The sequence below is a fragment of the Kryptolebias marmoratus genome, linkage group LG14 (assembly GCF_001649575.2).
Source record: "Kryptolebias marmoratus isolate JLee-2015 linkage group LG14, ASM164957v2, whole genome shotgun sequence".
NCBI lineage: Eukaryota > Metazoa > Chordata > Actinopteri > Cyprinodontiformes > Rivulidae > Kryptolebias > Kryptolebias marmoratus.
Window position 1 is genome coordinate 12226200 of NC_051443.1, and position 20335 is coordinate 12246534.

General features: G+C 38.5%; 1 protein-coding gene across 2 annotated transcripts in view; it reads right to left on the reverse strand.

Annotated features, from left to right (window-relative positions):
- The window catches only part of col27a1a (collagen, type XXVII, alpha 1a), a 63359-nt gene extending 60047 nt beyond the window's left edge, over positions 1–3312 (reverse strand). Inside the window, exon 1 of one of the 2 annotated variants that reach the window (XM_017407833.3) lies at positions 2909–3312. In XM_017407833.3, coding sequence (XP_017263322.1) covers positions 2909–2961 — 53 coding nt within the window. In that variant the 5' untranslated portion in view covers positions 2962–3312. The remainder of the gene's footprint in view (positions 1–2908) is intronic. The other variant, XM_017407834.3, reaches the window with a different exon arrangement.
- Between the last annotated feature and the right edge of the window lie 17023 nt (positions 3313–20335).

A 20335-nucleotide genomic window follows, 5' to 3' on the forward strand; every position in this document is an offset into this window, starting at 1 on the left:
TGCAGCAAAACAAACTGACAAATCTGGCTGCAAGCAACTGTGCAACTACAAGAAAAACAAATTAAAGCTGGATTCTGCAAAAGCAATCAGAGTACCTCTCTGAAGTACACACACACCTACACGGAGCCACAAGTTGTGGTTTTGAGACTACGCTACTGTAGTACACTTATCCAATAAGTCTTTTTCCACAACCAACATGCACACACACAGCAAAAAGATTTCCCCCAACATCCTCAATTCACCCAGGTGTGCAGCAGTATTTAAAGAAACCGACTAGTCTGCATTTTGAGGACTTGGGGGGTGGTAGGGGATCTGGTGACAGGCAGGGGGGCTACTGTTTACTGCTGGAGGTCATCCAGACACACGTGGTTGCACACACACTGGAGGAGGAAATGTGTATAGCAGCTGTGTCTGAGACGCCACAGGGAGGCAGACAAGGGTTCCAACAAAAAGGTGGAAGAAAGTTACTGTTGCATAAATATATTTACCTGCACTGTTGTTTTGACAGAGATATGGCCAACAAGCTGTTCAAAGGAGTCTACAGTAAGCATTAAAGAATGGCAGCATTTACAGACCTGAATGATTATAATCAGAGTGCATGTGTGCAAACATGCATGCTTGTGGTGTCTGTGTCTCTAGCTCTTCCAGCTCCGAGATGCTAATAAAGTTTCATCACAGTCATTCCCACTCACAGCTGGCTGTGGTTACACAGGATGTGTGTGTGTGTGTTTCTCCCAGACTCCAAGGTGATTACAGTCTGATTCAGCGTCTTATCAACTGAGGAGAAATCCATGCTCTGAAAGTGAGTCATAAATGCTACGGTTATTACAGAAAGACAGCTCTCATTCTGTTCCTCGGGCGGTTTGCATCTGTGGAAACTGGAACAGGTTTTCCAGGAAACAGCACTGTTTCCCTTGGCTTTTACCATTAAAAGTCCCCGGTAGCTTGTTTAGCTTTTCATAATGCTGCTTTTGAAGTGAATGTGACAGGTATGAGTTTTCCTTCCATGGAGCGATTGCACTGGATTATTTTATTTTTTTACTTTTTGCACGTTTAAATCAAACGGGCTGGCGTCCGTACATCCAGACTGCTGTGGTTTTCTTCCTGCAACTGTGAGCTATGACACGACTCCCCGAGGGATTTCTACCCTATAAGCTGAGTGGACAAAATGCAGACAAGATGAACAATAGCTCCTTAAATTATCCACTAAACCAGACTGAAGATGTTGTGCTGTGAGAGTCTGAACTCACATTTCACACAAATGGTTCAGAAGAAACACAAAGATCAAAACAAGTTTAAAAATGTCAAAACTTTACAATTAGCTCTTGGAGAGGGTGATTTATGAGTTTAGGGGACAATAGAATAATATATAAATCAAAACAGTTAATATCACTCTTCAGTGACACATTTTTTTTTTTTTTTTTGCTGTTAATGTCTTGACACACACTTTGTCTGTCATCCAGCAGCCAGTTAAAGGTTGGTTTGTTGGGTTAGGGGGTTGGGTGGGGGTACACACAGAGAACCCAGTGTATAGTTTCCATTTCAGTTCACATGTTTAGACTACTCACTGATTCCCTAGAATGCACACACATACACAGCGGAAAATTTGCATGGATGAGCTGACACTGATGAAGGGTGATGAGGAGGCGGCCATCATCTGTTTTATGTGTGCTTACTGATTTCCAGATTAGTCTTGTAAATGAAGCAGAAAAGTCAAAAACTAACAAAGATAAACGCCAAACTGTTTCAGTTCATCCCCCAAAATCCATTAACTGTGAAAAATTAAGAGTGAGACATAAAGAGCGACACCATGTGGACGCGTAGGGAATAACTTTACCTGCATCTGACCTCTGGCAGGTACAATTCACTACCTTTTTATCTTCTAGTGTAACAGCTGCAGAGCCATAGCAACACTACTGAAGATGAAGATTTCCAAGCAAGCAGGTAGATGTGACAATAAAACTCACAGCTTCTTTTAAAAGACAAACATGTGGACAAAAGTTCCATTCTGTGAAGGTTTCCAAAATGAAAAAAAAAAAAAAAAATCACTGTTCATTAATTAAACTAGATGTTCAGCTGTGTCATCAAAACAAATGTTTTGGTGAGAATTGAATGAATGAGTGAGTGAGTCAGTGAGTGAGTGAGTGAGTGAGTGAGTGAGTGAGTGAGTGAGTGAGTGAGTGAGTGAGTGAGTGAGTGAGTGAATGAATGAATGAATGAACTGTCAGTCTAACTTGAGCCACATCAGATGCTGCATTTACTGCCATTTATTGTAAGGAAGGGATATTTTGATCAGGTGGCTTGTGAGAATCTGTGCTGTAAACTCTCATAAACATCTGCAGTTGCTGATTTTTCCCCTTTAATTAATTGAAGCTCTCACTGTAGTTTTTAATAACGCCTTTTTTAAAGCACAAAATCCTTTGACAACAGTGCGTAAAAGTGCCTGTGCCATGCGTAAAAGGCAAAACCGTGCAAAGCATCTTAAAGTCTAATGAACGGCCAAAAGGATGTTGATGGATTTCTCGTTAAATTTTATGGGTCTTGATGATTGCTTTGTTTGCTAGTCAGGTGAGTCACTTCAATAAAACATTTCATGGCCCCGCTCCTGCATCCTGTCTGCTTGCCAAAAAGCATCACAATGCTCCTCGGTCCAGTCCAATAAGTCATAGTTTGGAAAATATTGAACAAAATTGCACAATAGAGAATTCTTTTTACGGGAACATAATTTAGTGAATTTGGTAAACTGGTTTTAAATTGGCAATCTAAATGAGCTGCCATAAAAGTGTCAAATGCATGGCCGCAGTGGACCTGAGCTCCTCAGTGGTCTCCATGTGGACATCCCTCCTCCAGCCGGCACATCACAGGTAAACATCCAGAGCACACGGATTCAACAGAAAATGTTACTTACTTTGTATCTAGATGAGAGGTTCTGCAATCTCTCCTTCGGGTGCCTAAATTCATTTGTATTCATTTGTCCTGCCAGTCAAAAACCTGATCCGTTAATCACAGCGTGACTCCTTCGCGAAGGCGGGGGTGCACAGAAAACACCGGGCGCCGTTTTACGCATTTGACAATCTTAAGATTAAGTTCCAGAGGGGGGAAATCATGTTGATTCGCCTGACAAGCCCGACATAAATCCCTCCCGGCTGTCTTGTTTGACAGAGAGCTTCCCTGCGCGCTTGTCTGCCGATATTCCTTTGTGTTTCATTCATTTATGCCGATCCTGAATGAGCTGACCTACAACCGGAGAGAAAAGGGTTCTTTCTGAGAGGAGGTTACGGAGTCAGGAGCGTCGGACTCATCCCCTTTCCTTTTTAAATGGGCTTTCTGAGGGTAAAGCCATAGCAAAATGCGCCGCACAGCCAGGTGTCGAATTACAAGCCCAGCGGTTGTTTGGAGCAACTGCAGGTCTTCTCCAGGGGGGTGGCCGCATGGATTTTACCCCAAACTCCGGTTAACCATATGAATGAACCAGGGTGACAAGGTGCAGCTCAAGGTATGCTGCAGCTGCTGCTAAGACTGCTCCTTTATTTATCTAGAATATGCACCACAAATAAAAATTTGAGAGGGTGGATGAAAAAATTGACCTGTAAAAGACAACTTCAAAGTGCAATTCGATGAAACTGGCATTCCTTAAAGAAAGGCATGCCAAAGATTTACATAAAGATCTTGCATGATGTGTGGGTATGACTCTCTGCTACTGCTACACAAAATTCTATTTCAATATCTGCAAAACAGAGTTATAGCTGTTTTCATGTTTGCTAAGGTCAGTTATTTGTGAGGATCAATTTATTCAGTTATAGATGATTCTGAGAATTTTGAGATACACACACACACAAATTCAGGCCCACCTTTTATGTTAGTGGGCAATGATAAACATACATCTGAAAGATGAAGCACCAAAATCACTCCCATACATTACCTTAGTATGGATCTTGATTGCAAACACGAGGAGGTGAGAAACCTGTGTTCATGTACCAAAACCAAACTATATAATTTCTTTGCTCAGTCGTGCTTAACATGAGGTCAGGATGATGTTAAGAGAATACTTAAAATCTGGACAAACACAAGATTACTTCAAAATGAAGGTAAGGTTTAAGGACTATTATCGCCTTCCACCATAAAAGGTCAGCAATCATGTAATTGTGTGTGTGTTTGTTTGTCTGTCTGATAAATCTTTCGTGAGCCAGCAAAGGGATTTTAATGAAACTTTCAAAAAGCAATCACAGAATGTACATCTACAACACCTTACCTATTGGAGTCAAGCTCATTCAAGATGGCTGCCACAGTTAATCACCATTAGCAAACACAAAAAAGCCTGTAACTCAGTTAGTTTTACAGATATTGAGCTAAAATTGGATGTATGCTAACAGATTGAACAAAATCTTTATTTAAAAGTTTAGCGTGGAAGGTGGTAGGGGATAAGCATTACTTCATAAAATGTTGTTGAAGTGTTGTTTTTCTTTGTAATTTGGCACATTTATTTATTTTTTAGAAATATATGTCAGCTTGGGCCTCGTACCATCACAAATCTGATTATTTCCCACAGAGGGACTAACATGATTGTTAATTATGGGTATATTAAAATTATTTCCAGGCTGCATTAAACTAAAGCTGACTGAATGCAGGCAAACAGTAAGACCTGTTATCCCAGCAAAGTGCCAGATGAATGCTGTACACAGAAAAATCAGTGGATAAACAACTAGTGAAAAAGGTGACATTAAGGACTTGGGTCCATTGCTCTTTGAGTTGCCTGCCCAGAGGCCTTTAGCGCTTGAAATGTTTACCTTGAATGACACTCTCAGGGTAGGGCTGACCGGCTGTTTTAACTATAAGGTGATCTTCACTCATTTTAACCTCAGGCTGTTGGCCAGCTAGTCACAAAGGTGGGCAGTAATGGACACAAGTCATTAACATGCTCTATAGAGTCCTCGTCACACACGACTTGCCTTGTGTTTCAGCCGAGGGTGCCCCCTGACCTGCCGGTGCTCTTCCAATGAGCCGCAGCTACTCTGCCTCCATCTTCCAAATTACAAACTCTGTGCTTGCTAGTGCGCTCACTGCCACCCCTTAAAGCTGCTTAATTATGGTCATTGGCACCAAGTATGAAAGCTCCCTTTATCCCCCCCACGCTCCAGAAATAGGTCTTGCTGAAGCACACAGGCAGCCCAGATCAAAAGCTCCCCATAGGGAAGGGGTCATTACTGGTGCGCAGGGCGGACACAGCCCAACGGGTGCCGGGCCACGCCTTGAGCCCAAATTGCAGCCTAGGCCTAGTGAGGACACAAGACTGTTCTTTGATGAATGTCAAAAGTAACAGCAACACAGCCTGTTTGGATATCACTGTTTACAGTGAGCTATGTGCACTACATACACATAAACAACCAATACCGTGTTTTGTGGATTCAGCGCAAAGAAGACTGACTTGGTTGGGTGTTCACAAGTTTCTCATGGTTTATATTAATCTGACTACTACTGCAGTTTTAAATGAATATGTCTAGATTTGTTTCCAGGGGATAAAGCTGTTTAGCAAATTATGTTAAATTACATATTTCAAATTAAAGGCACAACATTCCTTGACGGACTGCATATCACCCAGCGCCTTTCATGTTTGAGTTTTAAACTAAAATTGTCTTATGCTGAGAATTATACCCGTTTTGGTTAAAACTTGTAAATGACAGTATGTGGGATCTCATGAAGTATTGTGAACTTTGTGATCCAGAAAAAGTGTTGAGTCTCAGCACCAAAATTGGCTCAATATCTGTGGTTCAAGAAATATTTTTGCTAGCAGACAGACACTGTTGACCCTAGTAGTTAATGCCAAAGGTTTAAGTATGAGTATGTGTTAGGGGTGATGCGCAGCTACTACCACACCAAACTTTAGCTCAATACCTCTAAAATTGGCTGAGTTACAGACTTTTTTGTGTTTGATGAGGTTGCTTAACTATGGTGGTCATCTTGAATGGGGGGTACACCCAAGGGTAATCAGTTTTAGATGTACAGCCAATAAGCACTTTCTGAGCGTTTCATTAAAACTCGTCCACTGGTTCATGAGATATTTTGCTAACACAACAAAGAAACAAACACACACAGAGACACAGACAAAAATATTATTGCCGCTTCGCCTTCACAATCAAAAATAAGTTTTTTCAGTAATTAGACTGCCTTTTCAGTTCACTTATGGAACGACGTGAAAGCAGTTAAATACCTTAAACAGTCATGTTTTAGGGCAGGATGGACAAAAAAAAAGCCTCCATCTTGTCACCCAATGAATAAACAGGTTGTAAACAGAGCTACCTCTGTGAATATGTATTTTCATGGCGATGAGTTGCAAAGCTGGAGGCGGTAAACCAGACAGGACTGTGTCTCTCAGCTTCACTGAGCACAAGAGGACTGTTCATACAAGCAGTGTACGTGTGTGTGAATGTGCGAGCATGCATTTGTGAATGTGGTTTGTATTTTTCCTTCACAGGTGGTTCTGTCCGTTTGTGTTCCTGGTTTTGTCTCTTTCCTGTAAAGAGATAATTTAGTGCTGCACTGTGGGGTGGAAAGTGGTCAGACAAACGCGTGTCTGCTGCGAGCTCTGTTAGACTCTGTCACACTTTGCTGTTTTTGTATATTCTCCTGTTGAATCAGTCAGACTTGTCTATTTTTTCAATTATGTCTGCAAACCCCTAGGCTTCCCTCTTCCTTCTGTCTTTTCTTTGTCTTTCTCTCAATCCTGCACCAAAGCATTTGCACTGCTGGCACACCAGTTTAGACAGCCACCCTGAAAACTCAGCCGCAACCACAATGAGCATGTAGAGTTCTCATAATAACGCCAGAATAACTTGCTAGAAGAGACAAACTCCTCTGGGGGCAGGCTTGTAGACAGGATAGCTTGGACTGTCAACAACTACACTTGCTGAAGTGTGAAACATGGTGTCCCCAGGGTGTGTTGTTCTAAAATAAGGGAGCTGCATATTTTTGATCAAAGCAGGAGAATCTAATTTTGGAGGAGCTGAAAAAAACAACTGAGTTTTATTTTGCCAGTGGTAAAGATTGTATCATAAACCAGACCCCATTTGCAAGAAGAAAACAAACAGAGGAAAAAAGCAGTGTGAGAATTGCAGCTTTTTATTAGAAGGAAAATAAGGAGAATTGTGCTATTCAGTCATTAAGGCAGTTTTGTGAACAGAAAATTCACACAAAGTACAGAGAAAGCGTGCAAATCTTTTTAATTGACATTTAATTTTGTTACACAAAGCAAAACCATTTCCACATTTCTATATAAAATAAAGTATTTAAATTATATAGGCATTTAGACTCATTTAATTAGTTTTTACATCAGTTTTTGAGCTGTAGTGAATCTTGCTTCTGTCAGTGGCCTTCTGCAGGACAAACTGGACTCTGGATTCTCCTCCTGAGCAGCCTCATCTAACACCCCCACCCCCTTAAACTATGGTTATTTGGTGTACCAAGAAAGGACTGGGTAGGATTTATTTATTTTCCATTCAGTCTTTGACCAAATCAGTCTAAGTGGATCTGGAGTTCATCAAGATGCAATATGTGCATGCCTTAGTTTATTACATATGTCCTTGTGGTCTGCTCTACATCTGCAATTTGAACGGGATGTTAACTCTACTAATCTTGTTCAAAGTTAAATTGATCTTTTTTTTTTTTTATCCCACCAGTTTGTGTTCTGGTTTGCTTTAGTTCCCATTTGATAGAAGTTGGTCTTCCTTTGTATTTATAATTCATTAGCTGAATCTTTTGTTTGGTAAATAAGCTCCTTGTTTTTTTCCTTTCCCAGTTTGCCGTCATTGTTTGCTGAGTCTTTTCAAAGTCTTGTTAAGCTTATAATTTGAAAGCTCAATTTAGAGATGGCCTGTGACTACTCCCTTATCTGTTTTCAGCTTTGTAAGTAAGAATAAACATTTGTCTGTTCTTTATTCTCTTGCCTTGCTCAGAAGCCTCACTTTCAACTAATACACACTAAAATTTCAGTTTCTTTTAAAAGGAAAACACTTACAGACAACTTTAAAATCTTATTTTGTCTTTGTTCTTCTGAAGGTTTGTGTGTAAACTCACAAGAATAAAAGCTAATTCACTTTAAGAATGGACTAAAATAAAATTTGAACAGATTATAGCCTAAAAAATGTCTAATTATCACAATTTTAGCCTAGTATTTTATATCTCAGAGCCTCCAAAATCTATTTAAAGTATCATTGATGAGCTATCAATTAAAATCTGGTTGTCAATATTTAATTTTTAATTTAGATTGCAACCTCTTGAGGGAGATGTATGGCTCTTTAGCTTCCAAAATATTTACACCCACCAACATATGTACCTTTTTGGTACCAGAAAAGGTTAAAGGGGAGCAAAAACACGGTTGTGACTGAATATATTTCTTCCAATAAAATCATGTAGTTTTACACATCAGCGATGTTATAATCCAAGATGTGGAAGGATAAACTTGAGAAAAGTTTTGATTTTACAAAAGAAGATATGAGAAGCAGAGTTTGCTTTCGTTTGGGTCTCAGGGTTTATTATTGGTCTCAGAGAGACTATTGGTCCAGACACAACAGAAAGTTAGTTCACAGCTATTCTAACACCAGAAAAGAAACTATAGTGTAAAGATTGTGTAAGAAACTGACTAATTTGGTTGTTACATGTTGGTAGCATGGACAATAAGAAAATACCCTCTGTTAAATTCCTGGCAACATTTCATGCAGTTAACTGTATAATGTGCATTTCATCTCCTGACTAAATCCAGCTAAAAGTTCATATTTTCTAATGCACTTATAATCTGTCAAACAGACCCAGAATTCATTCTTATCCCAAACATGAGGCTCTACATTCAACCTGGATTGGGCCACCACAGACCAGAGTAGCCTAAGTAGAAACAGCAGGGCCCAGTGAAACCTGCTCTTTCTGGCATAAAATCAGTGTCCAGATTCCAGTGATGCCTTCTGTAAAAGGACTTCATTATGCTCCCCAAATATGGACTACACAAATATTTGGCTTGGTCATTATGATGCTCTATCCACTCCCCCAGTAGAACCAGCTTCTTACACCAGACTCAGTGTTTCTGCATCTCAGAAGTGCCTTTGGCAACATGTCTCTATCTCCTTCCTCACAAGTCTAAAGGGAAAATAAATAAACAAAACTGATAATTTTGTTTTGACAAAAACTTACATCAACCAAATATGGAAACGTTGTTAAGTATTATTTAGAAGTTGTTATCAGTCCAGGGTTTTGACTAATCCTTTTGTGTTATACATTAGGTATAACTTTTCTGTCATCATCAGTTTGACATAATTCAGAAGTGGTCAGGAAGTGTAACTCCTCCAGACCCCCAGATCCCTCCAAACAGATGGTCTTTCACTTTACAGCTACTGCCCAACTTTCCCCGTCTTCACTCCCACCTTCCTCTCCATGCACACAAACACCATATTTCCATCACTCCATTGCACAGTTACATTTTTACAGCTCAGTCATAACAGTTTGACCAACAAGTCCATATTTTACCCCCCAAAGAAACTTGGAACCAAAAGAAAAAAAAAAACCCAAACATCTCCGGATGTCTTAAAGTTTCTGGAACTGAAACGCTGCAAAAGCTCCTTTGGACCATGAGGGTTGATGGGGTCTTTGTAGAAGGGGCCCACTGTCCCCGACACTGTTAGACAGGGGGAGTCCAAAGAGTATTAGTTCTTATTCTTGCAGAGCTCTCTGTTGTTTGTGTAGGTTATCCGTATCCTCTTAACCTTAAACCAAGTCTTAACCCTAAAACATGAATGAACTTGAGTACCACAGTCTATCTCCATTTGGTACATTTGTCATTATTAGAATTACATTGACGGATTTAGCCCACTATCTAATTTATTCTTAAACATTTGATTAATACGTTAGATAATCCATGTCTGATGACACACTAGAACTTACTGAGTTGGAAAGAAGTTATCATGTTGAAGATAGAGCACCCACTAGTCAAATATTTACTGATGCATTCATCAGATGCTTGATTAGGTTAAGATGGAGGGTTTTTCACCTACAGATAAAGGTGAATGGCTGCTAAGCGTTATTATTATTTTTGCCTAAAGTCCTACTACTTTAATGCACAACTGTTACTTTAATCTTATGCTAAAGACCACAACCAAAGGGTTGTCTAGCAGATTATTGCATTGGAGCAAGATGATCGATGTTAGCTCAATCCCCCACTTCCTTTTGACAGGAAAACTTCTTTATGACAAAATGTTATCCTCCTTCAACCGTGAGCTAAAACAACAGTTTTATAAAGTTTTATGGTAACATACAGGTGCAAAATGATAATCTTTGAAGTGCATGTGTGCAAAGTAGTAACAGTGTTGTACCGATTAGGTCCAAAATGTGGTGGGTACAATGTGGGGGTTTTATTTCAGAGGGATGAACTGACTGGCACATGTTTTATACACTACAGAAACTCAATCATGAGTTTGAGATCTTTTTATTTAATTTTGAATCTCGCAATGTTGTCATTGTTTTGCAGACCTTTTGATTTATTAATTATAAGGACTGTTCGTGATATGGAGATATTTTGAATGCCGCCTTTATTTCTGCTTAGATTGGCCCCGGCAATGGGAGTTTCTTTGCAGCTACACTGCACAAAAACTGTGTGTGTGTCTACCGTTTAAACTCATGTAAAGCAAAAGAGTTCCAGGCCAGTGGCTTTACCTAGGAATCACTTTCAGATGGTTCTGATAGGGGAGTATTATCTGACTTACTGTGGCTGTAGTGACTGCCGGAAATTGGAAAATTTACCTATAGACGTGACTGATGTGCCTTATGACCCCGTGTCCTAGCCACACCAGTGATATAACTTCCTCCTATGAGTATTGACACTACCTGTCATTATAAACATGCCAAAATTAAGTTTCTTTTTTTTGTAAAGACTCTATCTTAGCGCTTATTATGTTATAAATAAATGGGTTTTTGAATTGGCAAATTTACACTTTAGAAAATTCTAGTTGGCTTTGTGTTGTAAAACAAACCTTACTATTATCCTCATTCATTTGCTCCCAAGAAACACTTATTTGTAAATCAATAAATTATTTGTAGAAAAAGTGAAACAATGAGCGTATTCAGGATTCCTCCATCCAGCCTAAAGGCTTCTGGCAGTGAGGTCCTAAAAGGCTTTTACTTGCTGCAGTCATCCCTGGTGTGTACTTTGGTTTCTTCCAACGAATTGACTTGTTCAAGTTTGTCATATCCAGCAGAGCACGATCAGTGCCCACGGCAAAGACTGGCCGTGCCCCAACTGTGCTGCAAAACTTAACTTTTTTTGGTGTTCTTTCACTGATTTGTTGGCCCTTATTTGTTATTTGTTTGACCCTGCTTCCACCTCAGTCCTTTCATGTGCCACAGGAGCAAGCCATGGTTGAATGGGAGGAGGGAGAAACTTATCTTTTATTTAAATCCACTGAAATTCTCCCTGCAAAAGCTCCAGGGTTAAACAATAAACATTTAATTTCCTCTGACAAGCAATAGGAAGGCTTAAATAATGCAAAAAAACCCATAAATGACCAATAAAAAATCCTTGTCATTTAGTTTTTATTGGACTAGGTTTTTTCTTGAAAATCCCTTAAAGCCGAAATCTCTAAAGGAGGAGTTTACTTATCTTATTGCAAAGGATATAACTGCCTTATTTTAAACATATCAAATAAAGAAGGATATGTTTAATTCAAAGAGGCAGGCTGAAAAGAATCCCAAAAGGTTTGTTAGTCTGAAGCAGAAAATGTGGTAAAATTACATATTTTGAAAAAAAATATCTCTGCAGGACAAACAAAGATCTGAGTGTTGGTGGAGGTTTAAATTTGACATCAAGTGGCAACAGTGTGCCAGTGTGAAGTAAAAAGCCACAAAACTCAAGCTGGTTTGTTACAATACTGCATTAAACCCTAAAGGACATGACACTCACTCTTTCAATAAGCTTAAACTTGTGAAGAAAAAGGATTTTTAATATCAGGATGTTCTGCATCCTTTGTTAAAAAGTTACATTTTCTTTTCTTTTCTTTTTGGAACAACAATTCTGAAGAAGGGTTCTCTACACAGTTGTCATCTTAATGAATGATAACAGTGTTTTTAATCATTTCTATTCTGATTTTGCAACCATTCTTAGATCAGAAGCAGAGCTTGTTAAGGTGACGTTCTCCTGCTGAACAATTCCAGATAGAAAAGACTGCTCAGTCTTGGTTATTTCAGATCTATATACTGCTTTTGACACCTGTAATTGTAGAATCTTTAATCATAGCTTATAGTCATTGCTCAAACATAAAGAGTTGGATTTTTTTCGATTACACATATAGCTTTGCATACCACTTGGGTCATTTCTGCACCCCCTCCTGTTCATGATTACCATCCTTGCTCTTGAACAATTTATTCAAGACCACTATTACTATTTTATGCAAGGGAGATTCTGTTAAAACCTACAGATCTGAATATAAGATGAGATTTTTTGGCAATTTTTAAGCTCTGGACACAAATTGCTGATATCAGAGGCAGAACACAAGTGAAAGTAAGTAAAATGATTTCTTTTACAACACCAATGGAATTTGACAGTTCTTCTGTTAAAATTTGACACCTGCAAGAAGAGAGGAAGGATTACTCGTGAGTCTGAAGATTTGTTGTGATGTTTGAATTTCTTGAATGTAATGAGTCTTAATTTAAATCTTTTTGCAGGTTTAAGGAGAGGAGAGCTTTCCATGAGTCTGAGGATGGGGAGAGGTGAAGATGGAGAGGAGGTCAGTAGTGGAGAGTGGAGTGCACAGGTAAGTCCAGTCTTCAGAATAACAATTTCAAACATATCACGCCCAGAAAAAAAACACAAAAGCCAACGATCGTCATATGATGTTCAATAGTCAGGGAAAGAATGCTGCCTCAGCTCAGCCTTAAGTAGCAGGTGACTTTATTAGTGTGTGCAGCTGTATCCAATCAGCCTTCCAGAAATAGAGCCAAAAAACGGTGAAGAAAGAGAACCGCAAAAATGGCCTGAAACCCTGACAATTAGAGGTAACTTTTTTTCTGCCAGTTTTTTCAGTCATTTATTTTTCCAGTATATTTTATGAAAAGAACAAGAATGGGCTTTGTAAATTTGATAAAACTTTTACATGCACTTTATAACAACCTATAACAAGCTTGCAACATTTTACAGTTGTATGTTAAATAGGTAGAACAATTTTATTAGAAACAAAAGGTTAGAGCAAAGCATGACAAATTCTGTGAAATTAGCATTTCTTAGAGGAATCCATATCGTCTGCCGCCTTGCATAGCAACGTTTTAAACGCAGATCTGACGCGATGTGTTACTACTTGGAGTATATTTTGGCGGTTACTCACAACTAACAACACACCAAATTTTAGCTCAATATCTGTAAAACTGAATTAGTTGTAGACATTTCTGTGTTTGCTAAGGTCAATTACCTGTGGCAGCCATATTGAATCAGCTTGATTTCAAATGTTAATCAGTTGTAGATGTACATCCTATAAGTACTTTCTGAGAGTTTCATTATAATCTGTTTACTGGTTCATGAGATACTTTGCTAACAAACAACCCCCCCAACACACACAAACACACACACAATTACATTATTGCTTCCCTTTTATAGCAGCAGGTGATAACAAAGCAAATATTTGTTGCATGTAATCAATGAACATTTTGTCTTTCTCCCTAGCCAGACAAACACAGGCTCTCTCTCTCTCTCTCTCTCTGTGCCAGACTGCCTATTACTATAACATATTGTTACACCCAGTGCACATTACCATTTCCACCCTAGCCAAAATAAATAGTAGTAATGATAATACTTAGGTTTCCTGTGTGATGCTGCACTTAAATAAGAATCGCAGACATCTTTCATGCCGCTAGTAAATTGTCATACAGCATGTTGAATTGCTGCAGGATAACGAGTATGAAACTTTTCATCAAACAATATGCTTATTTATTTCTGGACAAATGAACACTCATTGCTGCTCTGACCTTTAATTCTTCTAGTTTTTAATCTATGAGTTGAATATTGCTTTCTGCTTCTCTGTTCTTGGCGTGATTGTTGAGTTATGCCGTCTCAATCTCCATAATTGTCAAATTACAGTATGTGCTCTTTGATTTGCATCATGTTTTAAGCCACGTAAGCAGCAGGGCTTTAGAAATGGTTGTAGTCACTTTGGTCCACACTGATGGCTAATATGTCATTGTCTTTAAGCTGGGTTGCAGTAACACTTTATCATAACTATTATACAAAATTTTGTGAGGTGATCTTGATAGTTGCTTGAACTATGCTCTAACAATAAGTCTGCTAAACCTGCTAAGCAATAAGTCATTTTTATACAGTATGTGGAGGTGGGAGATTTTAAAAATAAGTGAACAATTCTTTTCAGACTTTCTCTACATCTGTCACATAACTAGTCCTTAGAAATTAATGTGTGTGTGTGTGCATGGTTGTTTGCATTGTGTTTCTTTGTGTTAGCCTTGCAACCGGTCCGAGGCATACTTTGTCTTTCACCTGTTGACTTCTGGAGACAAGCACCAGCTTCCTGTGACCTTGAGCAAGATTAAGCAGAAAATAGGTGGATCATAGGTATCAAAATCTACAACAGAAGGTTCAGGAGCTGAGACAAAAGCTTTGCAACCTGGTTGACTGAGAAGAGCCAGGCTGGAGTGTTTGTGGTTACTGAGAGTCAGAAGAAGTATTGTATAGAATGTGAAACCTAAAAGGGTAACCCGGTGATCTGTACTGGATGTTTTCCAGATTAGTAGAGCCCAACTGCTGTCCAGCAGGATTTACAGGAAATGAAGTTTGAGTCCAGGTTTGTAGTTTGTAATGTCCCTTTCCTCTGCGATTTCTGAGCACAAAGTAAGCTGCTGGGTTACATTCCAAATCTATTTGCAAATAAATCTTAAAGTCATGCATCTGCACAAAGTTATTGGGAAGCAGTACGCCACCACTGGGCCAAAGTCATATAAATTACAATTGTGCACATAACACTGCAATTTAGTGCTTGACATTGATTTCCCAAAGACATTTCTTCCCATGTTAGTTTTCAAATGCTCTCTATTTGCCACCTTGCCCTTTGCAGTTCGAAATTCATCTTGGTTTAATAAATATTTTTATCATACAATGTATTAAAGATATATTAATGGTAAATGCCTTGCAACTTTTTGAACAAACTTTGTTTTTAAGTAACTTAACAATTTTCTCACACATATTTGATAAGCTGTAAATCTTCTGCCCATCTTGCCCTAAACTAGTTTGTCCCAGCTGAAAGCGGACCGTAAAAGACAAAAATCACATGTGAATTTTTCACTTTTTTTATCTGAAAATGATCATTCATCAGAAATACATCATAACAGATGCAAAGTTGCAGGCAAGAATCAGACTGTCAAAAGGTTTAGGAAATAATTGCATCATCAGATAAAGAAGCTCCCTTTCTGGAACACAAGAGGGAACTTGTTTCATGACAACACTGTAACTGTTTGAGCATTTGTTGCAGTTTTCCACAGCGATGTCTCACATTGTCTTTATTGTGAGTTTGTGCTGGTTTCCACTCCCTCATCTGTGTTAGGGTTCAAACTGAGTGAAACGATTATGATGGTGTCTTCAAGCATTTTCAGTGGGATGTTTTTAATAAAATTTTTGATTTTGCTATTTATATTTATTTATGAACACATTCATTCAAAGTTTTAAAAGGCTTATACAGCTATCACCTATCACCTTTTTGAAATTCTCCCGTTTGTTAGGAATAAAGTGCTTTTCGTCTTTAGCACTTTTTATATTTTCACTTGAAGCAGCAGGAGCCCCAAACTTGTGTTGTTGGAGCGGTGATCACTTGTAGGTCAAGTTAAAAAGAGAGACATGGTGCATGATGCCAGACACATCCTTCAAATGAGTCACATTTTTGGATTTGAAAATCCAGGACTTTCCTAACTTTCAGAAGCACAGATAAGGTTTTCTCATACTCCTCCGAGTAACATTTCCAATGTTCAATTTTTCAACTAGACATTTTGTGGAGAAACATCTTAATTTTTTGATGGTTTAAACTTTAGTATATTCAAAACCCAGTGTCAAAAAGCCAAATGTTTATTGAAACAAACTAACAAAAGTGAACAAACTTAGGTTAGGTTTCAAACAGTTCTATAGATTTTTTTTTATAAATGCATGTCTTTGTTAATTACATGCCTTCCTTTACTGCTACTTGACAGATATTGGTATGTTAAAATATAATGTCTTAACCAAATGCTTTTATACTGATTGAGGTCTTCGATTTAAGAAAGCCAGCTTACTTGCTTGGTGCATATGTGAAATCAAAGTGGAAACAGGATGTACTACAGACTGAAATTTCAGCATCAGAGCTAAAATAAAGAACAGTAGTTTTCAGTTTTATTCACCTTTTCGTACTGCACCAATTCTCAACAAAAGTTGTCTCAGGGCTTGTATATGTTCAGGGTTGGCCACCTTCAAAAGTCGCTGGGTAAGAGGTGAGCTTTTTCATTTTTTGTTTGAAAGATTTTTCCTCACTTCTCCTAAAAACAAAAAAAATTTAAAAAGGCATAATTTTTGGTGACATTCTTAAGTTGTCTTTTTGGGCCGATATTTTGAGGTATAATGCTGTATAATCTGAAGCATATGATGCTAATGAACCAACTCTCAGCATGTAGTTTACTGGAATTTAAATGAATGTAAATATTTATATGTTAAGAAACTATTGTTCTGCCACTTTTCCTTGAAAATCTTTGCTCAGAACTGCATATTATAAAAGTACACCATCACTATGGAGTCTTCTGAATCACACTGAATGTCTTTTGTGCCATGCACACTGACATACTAATCTTACTGAGGATGTATTATTTTTAAAACAGCAGCAATAGCAGAAACTGTTGTTTTTGAGCAGCACTGTGTAATAGCAACTACCTAACTGGTCTTTTTAAAAAATACCCAAAATAATGACAGATGATTTAATTCAAAGGTAAAATCTCTTAGCACTCATGAGTTGCTTTGTGCTGAACTGGTCTTCCACTGTATACGGAGCCATGTTAATCTTGCTGCTCAGCCACACATGAGCAACTATAAAGCAGCTTATACTTACATTGAATACAGTCTCTATGTCACTCTGTTATTTCTGTGGGAGGGAGCTGAGGAGAGAGACAGGCTATTCCGCTGATTTTTCCAGCGGCGGTCAACAAACATTTGTCTTCTCAGAGCTGAGGAAGCTTTGAAACGTTTTGCTCCTTGCGTGTTCAAGTAAACACTCTCTTTTGGTCTAGGGCCCCTCCTAGGGTCAACACGGTGTTACATCACAAAAGTAGGATTCATGGACACTTCAAAATCTAGAGGAGGACAAGGAGGGTACAGTGCTGCCTCTCTTGTGCTCTTTGCCACATTTGGATGAATGTTTTATCAAGCCATCTTATTATCCTTGTCCCTCTAATCTCTTACTCTCTTCCTTTCGTATTATGTGTCTTTGCTTCTTTTTTTTGCACTCCTTGCTGTATTAAAGTTATTATTATTTTATCTCTGCTGCCTCAGTCTTTCTTTCCTGTAGCCTCATCTTGAGCCCAACAAATAGCCTCACTGTTCTTCTTTCCAGCCTCCTTGGATCAAGGTAAATGTAGACTCTGAGAGGAAGTGAGGTGATTGTGGCCACTGACTGCCCTCACCGTGAGCGCACAAACTTTTTTTCAAGGACAAGAAACAAGATGACTCCTTTGCTGGATGACACAGCAGCAGCATCTTCTCCCTGGATAAATCCAGCAAACTGGAACTGACCAATTAAATTTCAATCACTGAAAGTGACGCCACAGGGAACCAAGCTACCTCTGGTGGTTGTTTGTGCTCAGTACATAAATACAGAATTCATCCAGAGATCTCTATAAAGTCCTCCTGATAGGACAACTATACTTGATACATTAACATAAATCATAGTTTGTTTTGTAGTTTCATTCAGCTGTTTTTGTACAGCCCCACTTTACAAAGAATACAAGTTAAATTCACTGAACATAAAAACAGACCAGTTCAATAAAATTGGGATGAAGTTCAGTCCAGTTTATTCTAAACAAGGACAGTCTAATTTAAGACAGAGGAATTTAATTTATTATTGTTAGATGTTTATTGCCTACTGCCAAAAGGTGAAAGGTAGGCATACCGTAATTGTTTTGTCTGTGTCTGTTTGAGTGTCTGCTGGTTTAATAAAACTCTCAGAATCTAATCACTTGCTGTAAATCTAGAACTGCATAACTTCTAAAATAAGCCTAATTTGAGATGGCTGCCACATTCAACTGACCTATGAAAACAAAAATATCTATAACACAGTTAGTTTGGCAGCTACTGAGATAAAATTTGACATGGTAGTCTGGGTAAATTTTATTTAGTGGGAAAAGCAGCAGGATGCTCTTTTAATTGCAAACATTGCAGACCCTAACCCTGAAGTAGGTGGTCAGAATATTGTTGTATTTTATTTGTTTATTTTTATTTAGAATAGTGAATATGAACAAAAAGAGCATTACATTCGTAGGAGGGAAATGACTGTGCCAGATTTATCCACTGGGAAGTTTACTTCTGCATTTTTTTGGTAGGTAAACACACAATACACATGAAAGATAAATACTAATAAAAGTTGTTAAATGCAGAGGTAAAGTGTAGACACAAATCCAGAGTTAAACACAACAGTACTCACCACTTCATCTACACAGCCACAAAACTCCTCACATACGTTCACTATTCCTCAGTAATATCCCCAGTAAGTGTTGAAATTTTATATGACACAGAAAGTTCAAATGCAGACTGCACCTGATCAGTGCACACTGTGATATCATTTTATAATGATAACAGTGTTATGGATGAAACAGAAAATAATAATTAGGCTTAACATAATGGGTTTACAGAAGGTGAGCAGAAGTTGGAAATACGTATGTCTATAACATGAAACGATCCAACGAATCCAATCCCATAATCCTTCTTTACAAGGAGAGGCATGTTACTGAAAATCTAATAGTCAAGAGACAGAAGGAAAATTAGTAGCTAGCTACAGACAGCTATATTTTTCTTTTAGAATATACAATAATTAACTTTATATATATATTCCCAGACCCAATCCTTAGCCATCCCCAGCTGCGTATTTTTAGTGCCAGCAACCAGGCTGAGGCCACTGTCATTTCCCAACGAGGATTCCGCCTCATGCAGCCTCGTCTCGTATGAACCCTCCTCACTTTAAACCACCACACTTGTCCCAGTAAACCAAACCTTAATGACAGGATTGTCTAAACTTGGAGTCTGTAAAAATGCTTCTGGGCACTTCCACTTGTCTCTGTCTATTTCCTACATCTTCTGCTCTACTACTACTCTATGCGCCCTTTTATTTTATAGATGTGGATTTTGCTTCTGGTTATGGGAGGAACATGTTATTCCAGCTGTATAATAAATAAACGACATTAGAGCATCTGTCCGTTTGTCACTAATTCCTGGAACTTAAAATAAAAGATAAGCGGGATAAGTTTTGATTTCACTCCTTTCTTCTTGTAGGAGCAGACAAGATGCAAGCTCAGGTAAAAACTCAGTGGGGCCTTTTTTCTTCATCATTTCTTCAGGGCCTGATTTGAAAGGAGCTCTTCTATGAAACTCATTAATATCACAGCACCTATATTGGCTAGCTGAACTTCCTGCATGAATCCAAATAGGCCCGAGAGAGACAGACTGACTTTTGAGGTTTTTTAATGTTTGCCTCGCACTAGAACAGCCCATCTGTGTAGAGCCGGTGCCCTGATCTGTGAAGGGCGCTCACTAAGGCATCTCTGTGACTCATTTCACTGAAAACATCCATCAAAAGGTTTCATTTAAGTAGATATGAAAGGTGAGCCTTTTAACTCCTTCCTTTAACCCTGAGCCTGGCCTGTTGACTTTCTCATCTGTTAACTATCTGATGCATAAACATGGAAAGCACCTATGAGTCTCCTTCCTTCATGATTTGTAGCGTTAGCCTGCAAGTGCTCAAATTTTCTACACGGTGAAAAAACATGGCGGCTGCACTGAATCAAACGCACCCTCTGTTTTGCACAGAGCGTGCATGCTGACACTGTCTTGGTTATCACCACGTTGCTTTAATCCTATAGCACATTTCCTTGCTTGTTGAAATTTCTGGCATGCATCTATTGTGTCAGGATTTCTGAAAAGAAATGCACACAACTCAAAAAATGTATGACCACCTTATATATATTTGTGAAAACTAAGTAAAGACTTTAATGAAACTGTAACAGACAACACAACACACATTTTGAGCTTTTTTGCTTTAAACTTTGGCAATAACTGTTGGAGTCAACCTTATTTATCTGTTAG